Below are 23,728 nucleotides of genomic sequence, written 5' to 3'. Positions count from 1 at the left end.
AAGAAGAAATGTCCAGCAACGTAGGCAGGACCACAGAGCAGCTGCCCTGCATCTACACCTGAGGCGTGTGGCCCCGCGCCCTCCCCGAGGGCCCCCAGGAAACCAAGCCACCACGCCAGGCCTGTCGGGCGCAGGCACGGGCAGCACTTACGCCCCTCGGGGGTCCGCAGCGTCAGGATGTCGTTGGTGCTGTGCACCTTGCTCAGGCACTGCACCTGCACCTTCACCTGGTACGTGGTGTCCGGCTGCAGGACTCGGAGCCGCGTGTTGGTTTTGTTGCTGTGGGTCTCCAGGGTCTTCCAGAGGCTCTCCCCCACCACCCTGGCCCACAGAAGACAGCAGGTCACACGGAGGCGGGCGGCGAGTGCCCACCGTGAACAGAGCCCTTCCCTGCACAGCACAGTGCTGCTTTCTGGCCGAGGGAGACAGGACCCCTGAGACGGGAAGGACCCGCTCCCTCCGCCTGGAGACAGGAGGACCCGCTCCCTCCCCCTGGGAGACAGGGCCGCGGAGACGGGAGGACCCGCCCCCTCCCCCTGGAGACTGGGCCATGGAGACGGGGAGGACCCGCTCCCTCCGCCTGGAGACAGGGCCATGGAGACGGGAGGACCCGCTCCCTCCCCCTGGGAGACAGGGCCATGGAGACGGGAGGACCCGCTCCCTCCCCCTGGAGAGAGGGCCATGGAGACGGGAGGACCCGCTCCCTCCCCCGGGAGACAGGGCCATGGAGACGGGAGGACCCGCTCCCTCCCCCTGGGAGACAGGGCCATGGAGGCGGGAGGACCCGCTCAATCCGCCTGGGAGACAGGGCCATGGAGGCGGGAGGACCCGCTCCCTCCGCCTGGGAGACAGGACCCCGGAGACGGGGAGGACCCGCTCCCTCCCTGCGGGAGGACCCACCTGTAGTAGACATTATACACACAGGAAGCAGAGGGCATCTTCTTGGGCCGCATCCAGGTCAAAGTGATATCCCCAGAGAAGTCGGCCGTCCACTGCAGGTGCTGCACCTTGTACACAGTCTGTTCATCTGAAGAGAAGGGACACAGGGAAGAGAGCTCACACATTCTTGGATGTCAGAAGAGTCCAGAGGCTCCTGATGTGGGCAGACCTCCATGAGCTAGACGGCCAGGCCACACTGTCACCCTAAAGATGTCCCCAGGGCTTCCTAGCTTTCCCCTCCTCGTCTACACACATTTAGAGCCACTTCTCAATAGAGGGGGCTGGGTACAGGCCTGTGTCACAGCAGGGCTGCTGCTGCTGCTGTTGCAGACTAAACGTGTTCCCTCAGAACTCACGTGCTGAAAACTAACTCCGGACGGCTCAGCGGGTGGGTCCCAGGGAGGTGGTTAGGTCAGAGGCTGGAGCCGCATGAATGAGCGAAGTGCCCCCAAGAGACCTAGAGAGCTGCCTCGTTACCTCCCCGAGGACACAGTGGGAACCAGGAGACGGACAGGGAACCTGCTGGTGACTGGGTCTGGACGCTCGGTCTCCAGACTGAAAACTAAATGTCTGCTCTTTGTAAGCCACCCAGTCTGCATGCTCTGTGTGGCACCGAAGGGACTGAGGCCACTACTCAATTCATTCCAGACGGAAGTGCCAGGCCCTGTGGGAGCAACGGTGCAGCAGCCTGGGGTGGGGAGCCAGGAAAACAGGTTCAAGACCAGCCTTTCCCACAGGCATGGGGAGCCTTTCCCACAGGCATGGGGAGCCTTTCCCAAAGGCATGCGGAGCCTTTCCCACAGGTATGGGGAGCTTTTCCCACAGGTATGGGGAGCTGGGAGCCTTTCCCACAGGCATGGGGAGCCTTTCCCACAGGCATGGGGAGCCTTTCCCACAGGCATGGGGAGCCTTTCCCAAAGGCATGCGGAGCCTTTCCCACAGGTATGGGGAGCTTTTCCCACAGGTATGGGGAGCTGGGAGCCTTTCCCACAGGCATGGGGAGCCTTTCCCACAGGCATGGGGAGCCTTTCCCACAGGCATGGGGAGCTGGGAACCTTCCCACAGGCATGGGGAGCTGGGAGCCATGCCAGGGGCTGGTTCAGACTGAGGACAAACTCAGAGGATTCTCTCCAGTGGCTCCAAGGGACGAGGCTGTGCCAGGGGATGAGGCTGGGCCCTGGGGGTTGAAGGGGGGCGAAGGGGGAGACCAGGCTGGGCACTCACCGCTGCAGGCCTGCTCGTCACTCTCATCCGCACAGTCCAGGAAGCCGTCACAGCGCTCCGAGGGCCGCAGGCAGGCCTCACCGTCCGCGCATGGGAACTCGCCGCTCGCACAGGCCAGGGCACCACGTGTGGCTGCAACACAGGGGCCGTGCTGTGTGAGCATCTGCAGGTGTGGGAACGGGGTTTGCCCCGAGGATGAGCAGTGACTGAGCAGGCGCCACAGGGCCTGCTTCTGACGGGAACTGGCATCTGCTCCGTGACACTCGGAACCCTGGGGGCACACTGGGGCTCGATCCCGGCTCGGCATGATCTGCAGCAAACCACTGAACAGCACGAGCTCCGTTCCCATCTACAGAACCGGGGGGCAATCCCATTAGTCGTGTCTTCCAGGATCCAGGGGCAGCGGGAGGTCAGGATGCTTAACCATGTGTACGCCATAAGCATCTATAGACGCGAGTGGAAGACCTTTGTAAACTAAATTCAAAATACTGTGGCAGTGAACTGGTTAAGGGGCTCTCTCTCTAGCCCCCAAACCGTGCCGTCATTTAGCCTGCTTGTCAGGTGAGGGAGCCTCCTGCCCACAGGCCCACATTGGCCTCTTCCCAGCTGCAGCCCCAGATCAGGGTTCCTTCCTTAGAGACGCCAGTGCCCGCTGCAGCCCTGGCGGGCAGGCTGCCGACAGTAATCGCTATTTCTGTCCCGGCGGCAGTCAGAACGACACTCTGATTTCCGGTTTGAGTCATGCTAATAATGACGACATGGTCACAACACTGAGAGGCGCCCCTCATTATGTGTAGGTTTCAAAGTATTTACCAGGAAATGGAAGCGCGCACACAAAGTGCACTGAGTGACATGAGTGACACGACCCTACAGCGATGAACCGCAATCAGATTCCCGCTCCAGTTCTAAAGGAGGTAAGCTGCGCCAGGCTCTACAGAGCAGGCAATGACCGTATAACAGCAGATGATCATCGAAAGGGAGAAGAGGAGGAAGGCTACAGAAAAGATGTAAACCTCCTGCCCCACGTGAGTCTGGCTGACCCAGGGGCAGGGTTCAGCCTCATTACAGGCTCCCACGGGCCGGCCCCGCTGGACGGGGGACGTGGGAGCCCCCCCACCAGAAGGAGGCCCTACAATCCTCTCCTCCAGCCAGAGACGTCGACGTCGTACTCTGTGAGGCACGCTGCAGGTCACCTACGTGGCCGGTGTCATTGAGCTAATGGCCCCGACGTCAGAAGCGCATCCGGGATCATGGGCGGGGGTGGGGGGGTAATCCAACCGGGCCTCCAGAGACGCTCCAGACTGGGGTCGGAGAGGGGGTGAGGTCAGAGGCAGCACCTGAGACGGACCTGCTGGTCAGACGCGGAGGAAGGCGCCTCTCGCAGCCAGAATAGCAAGGAACTGATCTCTCCTGCCGCCACCGGAGAAGCAGCCCTGCCCCCATGCTGGTGTTAGTCAGGAAAACCTCCGTCCGATTTCCGACCCACAAACTATAGAAAGTAACTGCTTCTTAAGATGTTATGTTTGTGGTGACTGCTGCACGCACTTGATCCTCTGCACTTGGCGGTGCTACCGGGTTTCCGAGTTCAAATTCTGGTTTCTCTATTGGGACTCAGGACCAGACTCCTCCTAGCTCCTTCTCCCCACCCCATGCAAAATGCACTCAATGTTCCATGCGACGACTATCCCGACATTACAAGAAATTACCCGAGATCACTGAGCCATGTAGATTCTGAGAGGATTTATAAAACAGATTCGTAACAGATCCTTCTGGGGCTCCTAAACATCACAACGTCCTCGGAGCTGCCTAGCCCAGTGATGGCGAACCTATGACCGCGTGTCAGAGGTGACACGAGAACTCTTTTCTTTGGTTGATTTTTCTTTGTTAAATGGCATTTAAATATATAAAATAAATATCAAAAATATAAGTCTTTGTTTTACTATGGTTGCAAATATCAAAAAATTTCTGTATGTGACACGGCACCAGAGTTAAGTTAGGGTTTTTCAGAATGCTGACACGCTGAGCTCAAAAGGTTCGCCATCACTGGCCTAGCCTGAGGCAGACACATGGAGCGGAGCGTGCGCAGTGTCTGCAAGCTCCGTGGCAATTCGTCAGCATCAGCCGGTGCTGAGGGATTCGATTCCAGAACAAGGTCAGGTGACCTGTTTCCTATCGGAAGCTGCCTCTGCTCCAAGATGCAGCAGAACCTGGATGATGCCAGGGGAGGGACAAGCTACCAGGACATTTAACTAGAGAGGAAAGGACACAGGAGCCGGAGAAGACAGAACCCTGCAGCAATGGTCTTCAACTGAGGAGTTTCCATGTGAAAGAAGAATTAAGACGTCTATGCATGTGTCTAGGATGGAAGTCCAGACTTCAGCTGAATAGATTTAAAAGACTAATTCTCAGTGAGAGAAGGAAAACATCACAACCACTTGGGAGGCTAATTACAGACTGTCACCCCATCTCCTGGAAAATCACCATCTGATACGGTGTCCCATGCTGAGATGAAACTGGTTCTCCTTGGGGAGGTGGGAAGGAAACTGTTACAGATAAAACTGCACTAGAGTATTTAGAAATGGCTCAAGAACCACTGCTGTGACACTATCAGAAGCCCTAGATGGAATTCATTCATCCTTCTATCCATTCACCCACCCATCCATCTACCCACTGCTAACCCACCACCCATCCATCCATCCATTATCCACTACCCACCCATCCATCCATCCATCTACCCACCACTAACCCAGCCACCCACCCATCCATCCACCCACCACTAACCCAGCCAGCCACCCATCCATCCACCCACCACTAACCCAGCCACCCACCCATCCATCTACCCACTGCTAACCCACCCACCCATCCATCCATCCACCCACCACTAACCCAGCCAGCCACCCATCCAGCCAGCCACCCAATCCACTACCCACCCATCCATCCACCCATCACTAACCCAGCCACCCATCCATCCACCCACCCATCCATCTACCCACTGCTAACCCACCCACCCATCCATCCATCCATCCACCCACCACTAACCCAGCCAGCCACCCATCCATCCAGCCACCCAATCCACTACCCACCCATCCATCCACCCATCACTAACCCAGCCACCCATCCATCCACCCACCCATCCATCTACCCACTGCTAACCCACCCACCCATCCATCCATCCACCACTAACCCAGCCAGCCACCCATCCAGCCAGCCACCCAATCCACTACCCACCCATCTATCCACCCATCACTAACCCACCCACCCATCCATCCATCCACCCACCACTAACCCACCCATCCATGCAGCCACTCATTATCCATCTACCCACCCATCACCTATCCACCCATCTATCCATCCATCCAACAAACATTCAGGGACATCTCCCAATGAATGAGATGAATAAGATGAAGAGGTGATGTGTAAACCAGACAAAAGACCTGCCCTCAGAGAGCTTATCTTCTATTGAGAGAGACAGCAAAGAAGTAAACAAATGTGTGATTCTGGGTACCAGTAGTAATGAGAGCTACAAAGAGAGGAACAGTACGAGCGTGATGGGGACCGGAGGGCGGGGCGGGGAGAGTCACTTTTACAGGACAGGCAGGGAAGAGCTCTCTGCTCAGGAGACGAATGGTTCGGAAAAGTCCAAGGTCCCCATCGCAGAATTATTCCATATGATAAGAATGTCGTAAAATATAATCCAACAGCTGGGTAGTGAAGCTGGAAGATGTCTGAGGTTCATGAAACATGCCTCAACATTTTGAAAGTGGGAAAACATAGGGTTTAAGTTAGAAATGAGGTCGTCATGATCTCTGAAAGTCTTGACCTGGTGATTAAACATGTATCGATGGGCACGTGGAACAGAGTGCCGGTGCTCAGGGGCTGTCCTCTAAGAGGAGTCAGGCCGCACTCATCTCATTTCCTCTCAGACAGGCTCTCAGATTAGTGAGTCACACACTCGTCGGAGAGCACATCTAGGTTTTAAGAACCTTAACTAAGCAACATCCTTAAGAAAAGGCAGATTTAAAACCAGCCAAACTTATTTAAAGAATGAATACCAATCAATGAGTTCATCTTACCCAGAAGGAAGGTCCTATTCCAACTCCTTGTTGTTAACTATTTTCCATCTTATTGTGATTAATTCCTCGGCTCAGATATTCCTGCTATTATTTTGACAAGTGTGGGTTAAATCTGACCTGTTACCTTAATGTCCCAATGGTGTACATTTTGTTCTTTTAATGAAATGTGAAATTTTACACGATTCCTTACCTAATTTCTCCGTGTTATTTTGGAGTACTCACTCTATAAGAACTTTCAACAAGACATGATAAAAAGATAACAACTTTGGCCCTGGCCGGTTTGGCTCAGTGGACAGAGCGTCAGCCTGTGGACTGAAGGGTCCCAGGTTTGATTCCGGTCAAGGGCACATGCCCGGGGTGCAGGCTTGATCCCCAGTAGGGGGCATGCAAGAGGCAGCCGATCAATCATTCTCTCTCATCATTGATGTTTCTATCTCTCTCTCCCTCTCCCTTCCTCTCTGAAATCAATTAAAATAATAATAATAAGCAGATAACTTTGTACCCAAAAACCCCCCAAATAAATAAATACTAAATAAATACTCCAGTCTGTTACTGATGGCATGTCCTCTCCGAAGCCTAATTTTCCTGTCCCGTAGTAGAGATGATACCAAACGGACAAGATGAGTGAGACAACAACACCCGGTAACGGCACCCCCCCCCCCCTGCTGAGCCCCCAGCTCACGGCAGCCGGCCTCGTCCTGGCCTCCCGGGCAGTCGCGACGGCCATCACAGCGCTTCCAGTTGGGGATGCACGTCCTTGGCTGGTGGCACTCGAACTCAAACCGGCCACACTGCCCGAGCTGGGTGGGCACGGAGGCAGCAGTAACACCGGCTAGAAAAAGAGATTTTTACAATTTACTTTTTAGAATGGAGGGAGCTGGCCAGCAACAGTAACCAATTCTACGTATTGGGAGCTTACAGTGTCTCAGGAATTACTACGAGGACCTGAGACCGACGTGAGCTCTGGAAAAGACACTGACTAGACACAGGCATCTAATTTTGCTCTCTCACGGAACCCTAAAAAGACAAGAGCAACACGATTTTGAGAGCTGGGAAGCAGCCAGCCAGTGATGGGTGCCGAGAGAGACCAAGAAGCTGTAACCTCTCCGAGCTGTCAGGGAGAAAGCTAAGAACCAGCTAGACCAATGTCACAGAATCTTCAAAAAGCATGAAATTGGTATCTCAGTCTGGGATGGAGAAAAACAGAACTCCAACACGAGGGAGGAAAAGTGAGTCCTCAGGATGAGGGAGAAGTGACAGCTCAGAGAGTTACACCTGTGTCCCGGGCAGAGGGCAATCAGGATGAACTCACAGCACAGCTCCCTGTGTCCGCGGCTCCTGCACCATCACGCTCACCCGACAAAGCTACTGGAGGGCGTGCTTCAGCCAAACAAGGGAGTGAACCAAGAAAAAGCAGGACACAGGACCCAGAAAACAGCATCTACTCAGGGAGAAGTCAGAGAGCATTCCCAGGAGGCAGAGAAGCCCCAAGGCTAGGCATGCCGCCCAGAAGAGAGGCCCAGCTGGGAGGAGGGACAGGGTCCAGGTGGGGGGAGAGAGAGGCCAAGGTGGGGGAGGGGGAGGTCCAGCTGGGAGGAGGGGGAGGCCCAGGTGGGGGAGGGGGAGGCCCAGAGGGAGGGGGGAGGGGGAGGCCAAGGTGGGGGAGGGGAGGCCCAGGTGGGGCAGGGGGAGGTCCAGCTGGGAGGAGGGGAAGGCCCAGGTGGGGGAGGGGAAGGCCCAGGTGGGGGAGGGGGAGGCCCAGAGGGAGGGGGGGAGGGGGAGGCCAAGGTGGGGGGAGGGAGAGGCCAAGGTGGGGGAGGGGGAGGCCCAGAGGGGGCAGGGGAGTGCTAAGACACACTGAAGCTGAGGATCACCTGATGTGTTGACTCTGGGAAATTATTGAGAGGCTCCTGACAGGTGGCGAGCACTAGCAAATGGTACACATAACCCCGCTAACAAGACACCACACAGCAACCAGTCAACTTTTACAGTCTGTGTCTTCACAGTTTAACTGAATTTCCAAAGGGGCCTCTCCCACCCCCTGCACTCTGCGGAAACAGGTCTGAGGAGAAGAGTGGCAAACATGAGGCTAACGAGCTCCGCCCCAGTCAGCCCTGGCACTCACACCTGGGCCACAGGGAGCCTGTAGAAGGTTCTGGTACAGGGGCGGGTACAATCTCGCATCGTGTGCGGCTTCCGGGGACCAGCAGGTGACTGTCCCACTGAGTGACATGCGACAGCGAGACACCACGGAGCCAAAGGTGCTCCAACAACGTGCATCAGAAACACAAATCTTCACGAAAGCTGAGGGACACCTAACCAGGAGTCGGCTCATTCATGGGATCAGTCGGAACTCGCTAGTTCTTAACGTCTGCATCAGAGTTTCAATATTCAAACACACTGAGAGAAGGATGATCCAGTTACTGAATAGGGAGGCGGGCCTTGGGGGGATCCAAGTGTTTTGTTTTGGGGGTTTTCCCATCAGTTTAATTTGAGAAGCATGTACGGGACGCCTAATTATTTGCCTATTATTGTGATACGCACAGTGATGGAGTCAACGTAGCATGCATGACCCCCCACAAGGCACACACATCACTGTGGGCAGAAGATATTCACACACATGAAACATGTAGGAAGCAGTGGCCAGCCGATCAGTCAAGAATCAGAAGGCACTTCACTGAGGCTGGGAAAGAGATCGACACCATGCAGAGGCTCCGTGAGGAGGGGCTGGAAGGAGGAATCCCGCACTCATGGCCTGAGCACATGGGAGCTCCTGGCTCCACCTGAGCCCTGCGCCTGTGCCTTTATGGCCACCCCCCCACCCCCGCCGGAATTCGGTCGCAGGGGAGCGGGGCTCGGGCTCGGAGAAACACTGACCACATCCTGGTCTCTCCAGCTGGGAAACCCATGCCCTGTCTGTTGGACGGTGGGCGTCGCTGGAGGGAAGTAGGGGAAGCTTGTCCTCCAAGGTCAAGGAGGAAGAGGACTCTGACAAAGCAAACCGGGCGGAAGGAACGCGGGTGCGAGCAGGGGCGGAGCCGCAGCGGGCCCAGCGCGGTGTGAGAAGCCGTGGGCAGGGCAGGGGCTGGCCTCGCCCCTGGACCGAGGACAAAGGGAGCCCTGAAGCCTCCGAACAGGGCAGGGCAGCGGCGTGGGCTCATCGGGAGGAAAAGCAGGCGGCGGCCGAGGAGTTTGCCAACAAACCCTGGCGAACAGCTCTTGGGATAACGGAGCCTGAAGCGGCGCCCTTGCCTCTGGATGCAGCTAAGGGCGCACCGGACAGGGTCTCCTGTGGGGTCTCCTGTGTCCCAGCCTCCTGCGGCCGGGCCACTGCACACGTTCAGCCGCCGCCGGTCCGGCCACTAGATGGCAGGGCTCCCCCGCCTTTCAGTAGGAGAGCCGGCCACAAGCAGGGAACCTGGCTCCCCGCCCACACCAACACCAACACCCCCACCCCACCCCCTGCACCGCTCCATGGCAGTTCCTGGGAGGAGAGCAAGGTGCCCCAAGGCAGCGGGTGGGAGACGGGAGGCTGCCCTCTCTGGCCGGAAGATCACAGGGCAATTATAGGAGACGAGACACCCCAGTTCCAGTTCCCATGAGTCCCCTGCTCTGGAGTGAGGAGCAGCCTGGCCTCTGAGCTCAAAGTCCCAGAGAGCGGGCACCAGCCTGGCCCTGTAGTGCCAGGGTGACCCCGCGGTCCTCCCCGCAGAGCACTGCCAGGGTGACCCCGAGGTCCTCCCTGCAGAGCACTGCCAGGGTGACGCCGAGGTCCTCCCCGCAGAGCACTGCCAGGGTGACGCCGAGGTCCTCCCTGCAGAGCACTGCCAGGGTGACGCCGAGGTCCTCCCCACAGAGCAGTGCCAGGGTGACCCCGAGGTCCGCCCCACAGAGCAGTGCCAGGGTGACCCCGAGGTCCGCCCCACAGAGCAGGTGCCAGGGTGACCCCGAGGTTCTCCCCGCAGAGCAGTGCCAGGGTGACCCCGAGGTCCTCCCCGCAGAGCAGAGTAGTGCCAGGGTGACCCCAAGGTCCGCCCTGCAGAGCTGGTGCCGGGCAGAGGGCGCTGCACTCACCGGGCGAAGGGCAGGCTTCCTCGTCCGAGCCGTCCGCGCAGTCCCGGTAGCCATCGCACACCCAGATGTCCATCACGCAGGCCCCGCCGCTGCAGCGGAAGTAATTCGGTGGACACGTGGAGGGCCAAGGAGTGGGGGAGGGCAGAACCTGTGAATCTGAGGAAACATCAAGAAAAAACAGAAAGAGTTACAAGAAGTTCAATTTGAGACCAAAATAGGTCCAAGCTCGTGTGGACGCCCATGTCAGCTGCACCACCCAGCTCCATGCCCAGGAGGTTCTGATCGCAGCTCCTCTCAAAACCACCAGCCTGGCGGTCGGAGCGGACCCTGCTTTTCCTCTCCGGAGAGCCCCTCACCTGCTGCATCTGACTTGAGCTAAGAACACTCGGATGCGTTTGCTTTGAAAGGAAGGTGAGTCAGATGCACAGGTGGGGGGTGGAACACTGTTCTGGTTAATTCCACCCACGACAGCCACCCAGAGGCCTGGCTCAGAGACAAGAAGACCAAAAGCAAAAGGGGGGGCATGCACCGCACCTCAGTGCCTCTCGACTGCACCGAGGGCCATGGCTCCGAGGCCCCGGGGCACCAGGGCGCGTGGAACGAGGCCCCGGGCACCTGGGTCCAATCAGGCACCAGGCACATGGCTCCGAGGCCCCGGGGCACCAGGGCAGGTGGAACCGAGGCTCTGAAGCACCAGGCACGTGGCTCCAGGCACGTGGCCCCCGAAGAGCCTGGTAAAATGCGGCTCTGGGTGAGGTCGGACATTCTGACTGCGCTGAGGAAAGACCAAGGCTCTGGTCTGCAGGCCACACAGCAGGAGTAGCCAGGCCCCGGGTCCTTCCCGCACCTGTGAACTGGGGGTGCGTAGCCCCAGAAATAGAGGCAGCCACTCTAGTATCCAACGAAGAAGGGGACAGAACTCAGAGAGCTACCCCCCGAGTTAAAGGGGCCGGGCCCCCCGAGGCCGGCTGTGGGCGGCGCTGGGACCACCTACCTACACAGGCCTCCTCGTCGGACCAGTCCCCGCAGTCGTTCTCGCGGTCGCACCGCCACCGGCTGGGGACGCAGCGGCCGTTCGCACACCGGAACTGGAAGTGGCGGGAGCAGTTGGGGGCTTCGGTGGGGCTTTCTGGGGAAAAACAGCATCCGCTGTGGGCCCCGCCCAGCGTGAACGTGGAGCTGCGCTGTACGCACAGCCGCCTCCGCACGGAGTCCCAGGGCAGCCGCCCGCCACCAGGTGGACCAGGCAGCCTCTGGGACCCAGCGGTGACACACTCAGGAAGAGCCCGCCTTCCCGGATCCGACTCGGGTGTCTCGGACCCACACGTCCATGGATCTCGCAAATGACACCGAGTGTTCAATTTTCACACGTTACCAAAGGAACGGCCTTGCTCCTGCTAACACAGTGGTAACAGTGGTGCGATTCCATTGGCATCTACGACCTGTAGGAGCGGAGGGGAGCCTCCTCCGCAACATTTACCACGTAACGCCTCCCTCCCACGCTTCACAGAGCGCCAAGTCCCCAACTCAGTGAAATGGAATCAGCCACCTCTAGCCCTGCTAGGGGTCGGGGCCAGTTCACACGCAGTTTCCTACATGGAGATTCAAGAACTGGCAGGAAATACTGCCAAGGGAGGCGGCGGGAAGGTGGGGTGCAAGGGCGCTAGTGAGGGCCCCTCCTCGACCACAGGGGCCGCGGCCCCAGAGCAGGCGTGAGAGGCACAGACCTGCGGCCTCCCCACAGCTGGCTTCGTCCGAGTAGTCGCCGCAATCGTCCATGCCGTCGCACTTCCAGACCACACTGATGCACACGCCGTTCTGACACTGGAAACTGAACTCGTCACAATCCTTGTGGAACTCGGGGTCTTGGGCTGGACAAGAGACAAATGTCCGTGAGACCCCGGCCACCTCATCACCAAAGAGTTCCTAGTGACGCGGCTGCGGCAGGAGGAAGAGGGAGTCTCCACCCAGAGACTGTTGCTGGAGAAGCCCGAAAGCAGGTCAGAGGTGAAGGCGTCCCCTGTATCGCAGGATTCGGAGATAAGGTCGTTATTTATTTACTAGAGGCCTGGTGCACGGCTTCGTGCACCGGTGGGGTGGGGGGGTGGTCCCCTCGCCCTGGCCTGCGGGGATCAGGCGAGACCAGCTCTCCGACATCCCCTGAAGAGTCCCGGATTGCAAGAGGGCACAGGCCAGGCCGAGGGACCCCACAGGTGCATGGTCAGGGCCGGGGAGGGGCCATGGGGGGCTCCCGGGCATGTTGGGCCCATCTCACCCAGTCTCCATCAGCCAGACCCCAGCAGCCAGCTAACCTACCGGTTGGAGCATCTGCCCCCAGTGGTCAGTGCATGTCATAGTGACTGGTCGAACGGTCGGACACTTAGCATATTAGGCTTTTATTATTTGGGATTATTATTTTTTTTGTTAATCCTCACCCAAGGATAATTTTCCATTGGTTTTCAGGGAGAGTGGAAGAGAGAGGGAAAGACAGAGAGAAATATCAATGTGAGAGAAACACATCAACTGGTTGCCTCCTGTACGCACCCCGACCAGGGCCGGGGTGGGGAGAGTCAGCAATCAAGGTCGGTGCCCTTGCCCAGACTCTAACCTGGGACCCCTCGTCTGGGCTGACGCTCTATCCACTGAGCCAAACCAGCCAGGGCTGTAGATAAGGTCTTAAGTTAAGGTGAGGTTATCAGGGTGAAATTCTGACTCAATATGACTAAGGTCCTTCAAAGGAGAGGAGATGGGGACACAGACAGGCACAGGGAGATCATGTGAGAACCTGGGAGAGCTGGGCACCTACCCATCCGGAGACAGGCTTCGGAGGGGAGCAAACCTGCCAACACTCTGAGCCTGAGTCCCAGGCTCCCGGGCCAGAGGAAACGCATTTCTGACATTTAAGTTGCAGTCCATAGTCCCTCATTGGGGCCGCCCAAGCCAACGAATGCTGCACGCACTTCCTGCAGGGCCATCCCAGCAGGTGGCCCAGCAGACACCAGGCTCCGCCTGCTCGGGGCACCCGGTCCCGGGAGACAGGCAGGAAGGCTGACACCCTGGGCAACATGGGACAAGAGCTGTGAAGCCACGAGCAGGCGAGGCCTCCAGGGATGGGCAGGAGAGCCCGTCAAACCCAGGTCACACCCCGTCTCTCCTGTGTGTGCACCAGCAGCTACTACGCATGACTCCTGAAGCAGGAAACATGTGTCTTCCTCAGAAAATGCAAGACCAGCCCTAGCTGGTTTGGCTCAGTGGACAGAGCGTCAGCCTGCAGACCGAAGGATCCTCGGTTCAGTTCCAGTCAAGGGCACATGCTCAGATTGTGGGCTCGATCTCCAGTAGGGGGTGTGCAGGAGGCAGCCGATCAATGATTCTCTCTCATCATTATGTTTCTATCTCGCTCTTCCTTCCTCTCTGAAACCAATAAAATATATTAAAATGTTGAAAATAAAAAAGGAAATGCAAGACTGGAAATGTAAAATCAAGTCTGTAACTAGAGGCAGCACCTGCCCACGTGAACCCGCCCCCAGGGCCGCCCACTCACAGCAGCCGGCAAAGGCAGCGTCCTCGTCCGAGCCGTCCCGGCACTGCACGACCCCGTCACACACCATGGAGTGGAACAGGCACTGCTGGCGGTTCTTGCACACGAAGTCCATGAAGCGGGTGCAGAGGGGCTCTGAAAGGGGAGGAGAGGCCCTGAGCACAGGGTGGGAGCTCGCGGGCCCTGGGCCCATACCTGGCACAGTGCTCGCCCGGGAAGCTGCCGCGAGAGCCGCCAGAGACCGAGCACATGGTTTATGGCCAGCCCTGACCTGAGCACCTGATGCAAAAGGACACGACTGAGCTCTCAACACAATCCCATGAGCTTTCACTGTCCTGCTTCCAAATGGGAAGGCGGGCGGCGGCAGGAAGTGTTCTGCAAGCTGAGGAGGGCGGAGCCAAAGCCGAACTCCAAAGCTGTCTGACATCCCAGCCCCTGTTGGTGTGGCAGTGACTCACACAGGGGCTGACAGGCTGCTGTGAGGGCCCCGTGTCGGACTGAACTGTACCCACCTCCCCCGAGTGTGTACGCTGAAGCCCTAACTCCCAACGGGACTGTATTTGGAGACAGGCCTTTAAAGGGGCAATTAAGGTAAATGAAGTAAACACAGTTAAAAGCAGCAAATGGACGCTAAATGGGCCAGGGCAGAGCTCAGATCCAATAGGACCAGTATTACTTTTTCTTTTTTCTTAATACATTTTTATTGCTATCAGAGAGGAAGGGAGGGGGAGAGAGAAAAACATCAATGATGAGAGAGAATCACTGATTGGCTGCCTCTTGCATGCCCCACTGGGCATGGAGCCCACCACCTGGGCATGTGCCCTGATGAGGAATTGAACCATGACCTCCTGGTTCATAGGTCGACACTCAACCGCTGAACCACACCGGCCAGGCAGGAACAGTGTTCTTACAAGAAGAAAGACCGGAGATGCAAGCCCAGAGCCAAGGCCACAGGAGAACACAGAGGTCAGTCGGGGGCCTGGACTCGGCCTCAGCCACCAGGGCGCCCACCCCCACTCCAGCCACCTGCAGGTTCTGACTCGCCAGCCTTCATCGCCGCAGGAGACAAGCCCGAACCAAATGCCCCTCCAGGGGCTCTGCTTCTCGGGGGACTTTCCCTCGCAGTCAGGGGCAGCGCGGTTAAAGCGAAGGACACGTCGCTACCACGGAGATTCGTCCACAGTGTACTCTCTCCACACCCAACCAGCGCGCTCCGGGGGACTCACCGCAGCGCTGCTCGTCGGAGCCGTCCGCGCAGTCCCGCAGGCCGTCGCAGTGCTTGCTGGAGGGGAGGCAGGTGCCGTTCGGGCAGCGGAAGCCGTTGCACCTCTTCTCTGAAATGGAAGGAGAAGCGTGGCCATGAGGAAACGCAGGCGCCGGGAGGCCCAGACTTGTCCCGCCCCCGAGGGCAGCTTGTCACGCGCCCTCAGTGACAGGTGTGCGCGCTGTGGCCAGCAGAGCTGCCTGGGGAAACGCAGCCTGCCCGCACGGGAAAGCAACGTCAGCGCCGGCCCTTCCCCGAGACGCTGCCCGCACGGAGCACCCGAGTGTGCAGCCAGCGGGCACTGACCACCAGGAAGAGCTAAGAAGCACTGTGGACACATGGCCTCGCTCAGGCGTGTGAAACGCAGGTGCAAACAACAGGCAGCGCACACGCTCGTGGAGGAGCAAACGGCGCGCAGACCTGAGCCGGCACGCGCCCGGCTGTGCGGAGGGCCCCTGCCGTTTCCTGGGCGCACAGGTGGGAGCTGGGCGGGAAAGTGTTTACTGTGCAACTTCAATACTTCTCCCATTTCAAACCATGTGAATGTGTTCCCCACTCAAAAAATTCAAGTCCGTCTTGTTTAAAGAGTAAAAGCTTCAGTGAAGAGAAGAGAAAACGTCGTCCTGATTAGAAACCTTGGTGTTGGAAGTTCTCCTCCATCACTCACTCTGAATTCTTTATGAATTCTACGCCAAAGCCCTTTTGGATAAAGTTTGTCCCAGAAACGTGCAGAAACGTGGGTTTCCGCCTCAGCACAGAATCTAGCCCCGTCAGCTCCCCGAGCAGAGCCACGCCAGCAGGTCCCCGGTGGCCGAGCGCACACAGCCTCGGTGACCCGCACCAGGAGGGCCGGGGGTAAGGCAGGAAAATGTGCTTTAAGCCCCGGCCTCTTTGCTCAGCGGACAGAGCGTCGGCCTGCAGACCTAAGGGTCCCAGGTTCGATTCCGGTCAAGGGCACAAACCTCGGTAGCAGGCTCCTCCCTGGCCTGGATCCCGGTTGGGGAGCCTGCAGGAAGCAACCAATCCATGTGTTTCTGTCACATCGATGTTTCTCTCTGTCTTTCCCTCTCTCTTCCACTCTCTCTAAAAATCAATAAATCAATGGAAAGGTATTCATGGGTGAAGATAAAAAAAAGAAAAGAAAATATGCTTTAATCCTGTAAAAAGTAATCATTCCTAAGAAATTATTTGGGAGACATCAAACAGAAACCGTTAATGAGTGCCGCAGTTGGAGCGATAGGCCAGAGTCTGAAAGTTGAAAAGTATAAAATTAAAATGACATGAGATGACTCCCACTCGTGAAGCCTGTGAAAGCGAAGGGAAGAGGTATGCCCAGGGCCCCGGGAGACACAGCGCATCTCGGATGGACACGCCTGTCAGGACAGCGACTGGGAACCGCTAATGAGAACACGGGACCAGTGGAAACGTGGACCCTGCCAGACCACCTGGAGACGCCCGAACGGGGCCCGAGGCTGGGGGCCGGCGGCAGCCGCAATTCCGGTGCCCTGGGACCAACCCTGCAGACGAAGGGACGGCTACATCTCAGAGTAAGAATACGCCTTCGTTCCCAGGACATGCGCAGTTTCACTATGCGAACCAGGGCGACACTGAACACACCTGGAGGTCCAGCCGGGGTGCAGCTAAGGAAGTGATAGTAACACGACGGGAACACACATCGGCCACTGGAGTGCTAACTGCACAAGCACAGATGCATAACAACGCGTAGACGTCGCCCATTCCATGGGAGTTTGGACCGTACGGTGTAAATAATGGGAATAATACACTGGTCTCTGCCTCTGGCTGCTGGCACAGAGCTACTAAAACCCTCGCATTTCCCTGGTGGACACGAGTGTCCTGTTCTTAGGTCACACCGGCGGCTCCTGCACAAGGTCAGGAAGCGGGTCCTCCCACCTCCCTGCTCCAGGAGGAGAGAAGGATGGAGACGGGGAGTGCGCCAGGCGGGCCGTGTGGTGAAGGTTCCATAGAACCAGAGTCTGGGCCCAGAGTGTCCAGGCTGCTGAGCGCTGGTGGGGCTGGGGGGCTGGGGCGGCACCTGGAGAGGCACGGAGCTCTGCCGCCTTCCCACACCTGCCCTGTGCCTCTCTCTGTCCAATGCTCGCCTCCACCCTCCGTCATCCCTTCCATGATAAACCAGTGTTTCTCTGAGGTCTGTGAGACGTTTCAGCAAATGACCAAACCCAGGCAGGGAGTCCTGGGAGCCCAGGCTCACAGCTTCGGGCAGGAGTGCAGGGGAAGCTGGGGTTGGGATGGGCACTAAAGTGGGGCAGGGGGGGCGCGGGGCGCAGGGAGGCTTGCAGGACTGAGCCCTGAATCTGTGAGGTCCGATGCGAGTAGCTCAAGGAAAACAGTGCCACAGTCAGGCCAGGGGGCCCCAGCTGGTGCTGGAGAACTGTCCGGAAGCCAAGAATTCTGTGCGCACCCGAGCCAAGGGCAGCCACGGGAGGGCTTTCTGCAGACGGACAGCGGGGCAGGGCAGGAAGCCTGGATGCTCTGGTGCGAAGCAGCATTCTCTAGACGGTGCTTTTGCGGCAGCCGTTCTGTGGTGAAGGCGACTGACTATCTCGGGATTCTGTTTACGTCAATTATGCGGAGAAAGGCCTGTTTGGGGCTAGGAGCCATGCTCTCTGAGCCGCAGCAAAGTACCAGCTACTTCCTTCAAAGCTGCGCAGAAAGCCTGAGCCACGTGCCTGCCTGGGAACTGGCTGCACCACATCCCGTGTGTCCTATGGCACTGCCACTGTGGGCACAGGTACACTTAGCTGTCAGCGTGGGCACCCGGGCACACTTGGCTGTCACTGTGGGCGCCCGGGCACACTTGGCTGTTGGCGTGGGCACCCAGGCATGTCTGGCTGTCAGCATGGGCACCTGGGCACTCCTGGCTGTCGGCATGGGCACCTGGGCACACTTGGCTGTCAATGTGGGCACCTGGGCACTCCTGGCTGTCAGCATGGGCACCTGGGCACACTTGGCTGTCAATGTGGGCACCTGGGCACAGCAGGGCAGTGCTCATGTCCTGCTTCTTCCTGAGCAGTGGACGCCAGAGATGCCCAGGAGCGGACCGAGCGTGCATACTTACCGCAGCTGGCGGGGTCCTCGTCAGAGCCGTCCTGGCAGTCCAGGTCCCCGTCGCAGGCCCAGCGCCGGGGGATGCAGTGCCCGTTGCGACACTGGAAGTTGGACGCCTCACAGGTGTGGTAGACGGCTGCCGGCAACGAGAAGAGAGAACAGTCAGCGCCCTCCTCTCACTCCCCCTCGACCTCCAGGAGCTGCTGAGGAGGGGCTGCCTGGCGCCTGAGTGAGTGGTGGGCACAGCCTCCTGCAGGGCGGCACCTGAGGCGGTGGGATCACCATGTTACACAAGCAGAGGGACCTGCTAAAAGCTGTGCTTCCACCACCAGGGGGAGCACCATTCCCCTGCGGCAGCTGGGACGGGCCTGGGGACTCAGACACATGCCCACAGGCACAGGGGGGCACGGACTGGCACCAGGCTGCCCAGGGCCAGAGCCCGTGCTTCCACTCATCTTCGCTACTTTACTTCTCACGTGACCCCTCGCTCCTGCTGGCCCCAACGACCGGAGACTCTGCGGCAGGTGCAGGTGCCTGGCCCCGCCCCGCCCGCCCCGTCCGGCCAGTGTCACTCACTGTCCTGCCATCGAAGGACCTGGACGCTCGGAAAGGCTGTGACTTTAGATTCCAAATAAACTGCCCAGTTTCAAACGTGGAAAACCTTACGTCCAAAAGCATAACAGATTTTCCACCGTCACAAGGAAAGCAAGCCCAGAACCGGGACTTGGCTACCTCTCTGGACCGTTGAGAGCAACGTCTGCCAGGCAACCAGGGTCGCTGGTACCCACGGCAACCATCACAGAACGGAGGCAAGGGGGCGGCTGGTGAGCGGTCAGCAAACAGCCTCCTGGGCACGCGGGGCTGCGGTCACAGCGAGTCATTGAGAAACATCTCAAAGCCTCGGGCGAGGACCAGGTCAGGCCCTCGCTGGTTTGGCTCAATGGACAGCATTGGTCCCATGTTCAATCCCGTCAAGGGCACATGCCCGGGTTGCAGGCTGGATCCCCAGTGGGGGGGCGTGCAGGAGGCAGCTGATCCATGATTCTCTCTCGTCACTGATGTTCCTCCCTCTCTCTTCCTCTCCCTTCCTCTCTGAAAGCAATAAAAATATAGATCTGTCAAAAAGCCCAGGTCAAATGTAGACGCTCAGCCTCCAACCCAGCCAGCACCCCTCCTGCCCTCTCCATCAGCTCCCCCCTCGGGAGGGCTCCTGTCTGCCCGTTACTGAACGGGAGCCGGCCGCCCTCTTCGCCACGGCCTCACGCGGCCTAACCGAGCTGGACGGGCTCGTGGCCCGTTTCTCTACGTGGCTGGGACGTCTTCACAACAAGAGGAGCAACAACAACAACACACAGGCCGTGGAGCGCACACGGCGGTGACTGGTCCAGGCGAGACCTTCGCCATACGCTGCCCACGGGCGGGAACACGGGTTCCAAAGCTCTCGGGAACGTCTCCTGCATCTGAGGCTGTTTGCAATCGTCTGAATACAGAGAGCCTGACTTTGCAAGCCAGGTGGCCTGTCACTGCTGTCCTCACCTCTCTCTGAAGGTCACGCTGAGCCTGACAGCATGCACCCAGACCACACACGCCTCAACACTCGACTTCGGCACTCGGTCCACGCAGGCCCTTAGAGCAGACCTGCCCCTGGCAGAGGAGTACTGTGCCAGGCCTGTGGCAGGAGCCTTCCCCAGTAACAGCCGTTGCCTGGAAACATTTTGATTTATTGGCTTTACAAGCCTGACAGCCTTAAACAAGTCGCTCACCAAAGCCTTGCTCATTCTCATAAGACGCCTGCCGGAACTCATTTCTGCACGGGCCTGGTTGTTGCTGTGCGGCCCATGCACTTCGTGTCTAACTGAAACCATTCTGGAGGGCTCACGGGTTTCCAGCCGGAATTCTGAGAGGCGAGTGGAGACCGCCAGACCCCACAGCGGCCGAGCACAGAGCCTGACTGGTCAGCGCGATCTCCGCGTGCCCGGACTCGCCTTCCTGACGCCCCGTCTTCTGAGGAACTACGAGCTCCCCGAGACTGAGGGTCCGGTAAGCAGTGTGTTTAATGACAGGGTGAGAGACACTGGTACACACTGAAGAGTCTGGGGAAGGGAAAGAGCCATCCCTCACACGGCAAGACGACTGACAGTCAGACTGGGAAGAGCTGCCGGAGGAACAGTCACAAAGCCAGGACAACCCGGGTTCTCCCAGAGGCCACTGTCCCACACGCGGCAGGTCCTCTCCACCCCCTCACAGATGAACCAACCACGCGGGCAGGGCAGCGTGACCATGGCGGTGAGAGAAGCAGGGCCTCAGCACCACAGAACCCTGCTCTGCGGGGACAACGCTGATGTCCACACAACGTGAACGGCGATGACATAAAAAGCAATCCAAAGCATCGAGGGCGCTGACACAGAGGTCAGGTCTGCAAGAGACCCAGACAGAATTCCAGAGATGAACATGGGACACAGAAACAGCTCGGCTGGCGTGTGGGAAGCAGGCTGGATTTAGCTGGACAGAGAACTGCTGGCCTAGAAGGGAAGCTGAGAAGGGAAAGGAAATTCCAGCCGACGGAGCGACAGCACAGACACGGGAGGCGCGAGCGACAGAACGGAGTGCGGCTGCGGCCACGGAGGACGAGCCCTGAGCGAGCAGGAGACACGCCGAGAAGACGAGGCTGCCACGTCCCAGAACCAAGGAGAACAGCAGGTCCTCGTCGTCTGGAAAGGAAGCCAGCAGCTTAGAAATGATGCACACCTCGCAGGGGACTGCATCGCAACAGCCCAGCCTCACACGCACACAAAACGCACGCTGATGAGCCTGGAGACGGTGCCAATCGCGCTCAGCAGGACCCTCAGGAGGACTGGCCTCAGCCCGGAGGAGAGAGAATGCCTCCACGGAGGCACGTACGGGAGGGACCGCGCACCAGGACGTGAGGTGCACCCGCGCTCAGGACCGAGCGTGAAACGGAGGCGTGATTACACCAACAGAACCTCAGAGTTCACCCCTCAGGAACACTGCGGGCCACGGGAGCACCGGTTACAGAGCAAAGGTAACTGGAGAAGAGGGAGGTGCCCCAGTGAGTTATCACTAAAAAATAACAGGAATTACTAACTGTAGGGCTTTGAATTGTAGAACGAAACCCGAGGTACTCAGTGTTTTAAGTGCTAAGTACTGGCCCTGCGTGCAGCGATCAGGATGAAAGCATTCTGACGCCCGCGGGTCCGGGACAGCAAGTCGGTGAACACACAGAGAGTGACAGGTAAAGCACACACGTCAGTGTTCAAGGTCACAGCTGATGCCGAGGGGGGGGAGCGCCTCAATTCCACGGAAAGCGAAGGGGGCGCGGAAAGCAAGGAGCACGCCCCGCACAGACCACAGGCGGCGGGGCAGCAGGTCGGCGGCCGGCCTGTTTTCTGGGCGCTGCACCATTTACTTGGCGAGGACGTGAAGCGCCAGGCCCACACCTCAGTGAGCTCACACCTGACCCCGCCCCCGCCCCCCCAGGCGGCAGGAAGGAGAACCCTCGGGAGGCAGTGGGAGCACAGCCACGGCCGGAGGGCAGTGTGGAGCTGGGTGCGGGGACGTCCACAGGAGGCACCGAAGTACTGTTCATTCCTCCCCCACGTCCCCAGCTCTGCCCCGCCGCCCCCCCCCACCACCCCCCGCCCCAGCTGCAGACGCACTCCGCACTCAGCCAGCACAAAAGCCGAGTGGTCACAGGAAGAGCTGTTCCTCAGCAGAACCAGAACAGCACCTGGACCTCACACCACAGGACCAGCCTTCGCTGACGTTCCCGTGTTGTTTCCAGGTTCATCTTTAATGAACGCTCACCCCAAAGAGATGCAAGCACCGTTTACGTTCTCAAAGTCGGGGAACCCGTGATGCCCGAGGTTCAGAAACATGAGCCGGCTCAGTGCCCTCCACGCATGGCCCCAGACGAGGGGCCGGCGCGGAGCTGCTGACTGCTCCTGAAGGAAGCGCAGCTCGAGCCCGCACGCCAACCAACGCCGTGCACTCGGGACACGCTCAGTTCACAGAACGCTTTCCCAGGAGACCCCAGTGCAGGACGCGGGGCGGTCTGCCTTCGTGCTGAGCGGCTGGGCCAGCTTGTGGAGCAGTGCTGATGGGTGGTGTCTGGGCCTGTTTCTCAGAGCCCAGGCGCTGGGCCCCCGCAGGCGCCCATGAGGAGCGGAGCAGGACCAGGACCAGGACCAGGACCAGGACCCAGGACCCAGGACCCAGGACCGCGAGCGGACACTGACCCGTGCAGTTGGCTTCGTCGGACCAGTCCCTGCAGTCATTGTCGCCGTCGCACACCCAGGAGGCGCGGACGCACAGGCCCGAGCTGCAGTTGTACTCGTCATCCCGGCACTGGTGCGTCTCTGCAGGTGAAACCAGGGGTGAGGACAGCGTGCGGGTTCGGCCCCTGCAGCCGAGTCCCGAGGGTCACGGTGCACCCAGCCCCATCGACGGCCCCGGCAGCAGGCGAGAACTAACCAGGGAGGGAGGCGCCGAGGAGGCCCGCTGGGCCAGTGCGCTGAGACCCCCTCAGTGCGTCCATCAGCTCCGTGCACTGGACAAACCTTCATCCCACATCTGTTGATGGGGAGGAGGGAAGCACCCTCTAGCTGCCCAGAAAGTGGAATTAAAGACACAGAAGCTTCCAGAGCCAGAGCCTGTGGCCGCAGAAAAGGAGCAATGAACAGTCCCGAGGGAGCTTAGCTCAGGGGAGGGTCAGTGCTGAACCTGCCCACAGAGGGGCCTGGGGCTTGGCTGCGGGCTGTCCCGGAGGGAGGGGGCAGCCGGCCTGCCAGGACCTGGAAGGAGGCTATGCCCCGGGACGGTGTCCTGAGCGTGGCACTGAAGCCACGCCTTGAAATGGAATTTTAGCCGGGCCGGCGTGGCTCAGCGGTTGAGCGTCGACCTGTGAACCAGGAGGTCCCCGGTTCGATTCCTGGCCAGGGCACATGTCCGGGTTGCAGGCTCGATCTCCAGTGTGGGGCATGCAGGAGGCAGCCGATGGATGAGTCTCTCTTATATTCACCTCTCACTCCCTCTCGGAAATCAATAAAAACACACTAAAAAAGGAGAAACGGGATTTTAAAGTGGTTTCAACAACGGTAGCAGCCAGGCCTCTGGCCCAGCGTGGCGGCCTCGCGGGTCTTCCTCAGGAGCCAGGATGCTCGGGAAGCTGGAGGCGCGGCCATGCGTGGGAAAGGCGGGGCCTGCGAGGGACCCCGGCGCCCCGGCAGGTTGAGGACCAGCTAACGGGCGGGGTCTGAAGGTGCTGTGGCTTCGATGGTCAAACATGTGCCAGGGAGGGAGGGAGATGCCGTCAGCAATGCAACCCGCAGCTTCCTTCCCACCAGAGCAGACCTCCTGAGCACTGACCCCTCCAGTGTCGAGGAGGAGATGGGCGGAAAGAAGGGAAAACAGCCGTGCATCCCACAGACTGTTCTGCACTTCATATTTCTACAAAGATGAAAAACTGTATGTAATTCCCCTCAAAAATGCTCTGAGAGGCAGTCAGGA

General features: G+C 58.8%; 1 protein-coding gene across 1 annotated transcript in view; it reads right to left on the bottom strand.

The window, feature by feature from the left end:
• The window catches only part of SORL1 (sortilin related receptor 1), a 146,088-nt gene that overhangs the window by 27,809 nt on the left and 94,551 nt on the right, over window positions 1–23,728 (bottom strand). Inside the window, exons 25-35 of the mRNA XM_059676766.1 lie at window positions 22,459–22,578; window positions 18,213–18,338; window positions 15,078–15,185; window positions 13,855–13,986; window positions 12,038–12,181; window positions 11,305–11,439; window positions 10,311–10,466; window positions 6,919–7,068; window positions 2,164–2,295; window positions 901–1,027; window positions 152–321 (exon numbers count right to left, since the gene is read on the bottom strand). Coding sequence (XP_059532749.1) covers window positions 152–321; window positions 901–1,027; window positions 2,164–2,295; window positions 6,919–7,068; window positions 10,311–10,466; window positions 11,305–11,439; window positions 12,038–12,181; window positions 13,855–13,986; window positions 15,078–15,185; window positions 18,213–18,338; window positions 22,459–22,578 — 1,500 coding nt within the window. The remainder of the gene's footprint in view (window positions 1–151; window positions 322–900; window positions 1,028–2,163; window positions 2,296–6,918; window positions 7,069–10,310; window positions 10,467–11,304; window positions 11,440–12,037; window positions 12,182–13,854; window positions 13,987–15,077; window positions 15,186–18,212; window positions 18,339–22,458; window positions 22,579–23,728) is intronic.

Source organism: Myotis daubentonii, chromosome 19 (assembly GCF_963259705.1).
Source record: "Myotis daubentonii chromosome 19, mMyoDau2.1, whole genome shotgun sequence".
Classification (NCBI taxonomy): domain Eukaryota; kingdom Metazoa; phylum Chordata; class Mammalia; order Chiroptera; family Vespertilionidae; genus Myotis; species Myotis daubentonii.
This window is presented reverse-complemented; position numbering and strand designations above follow the sequence as displayed.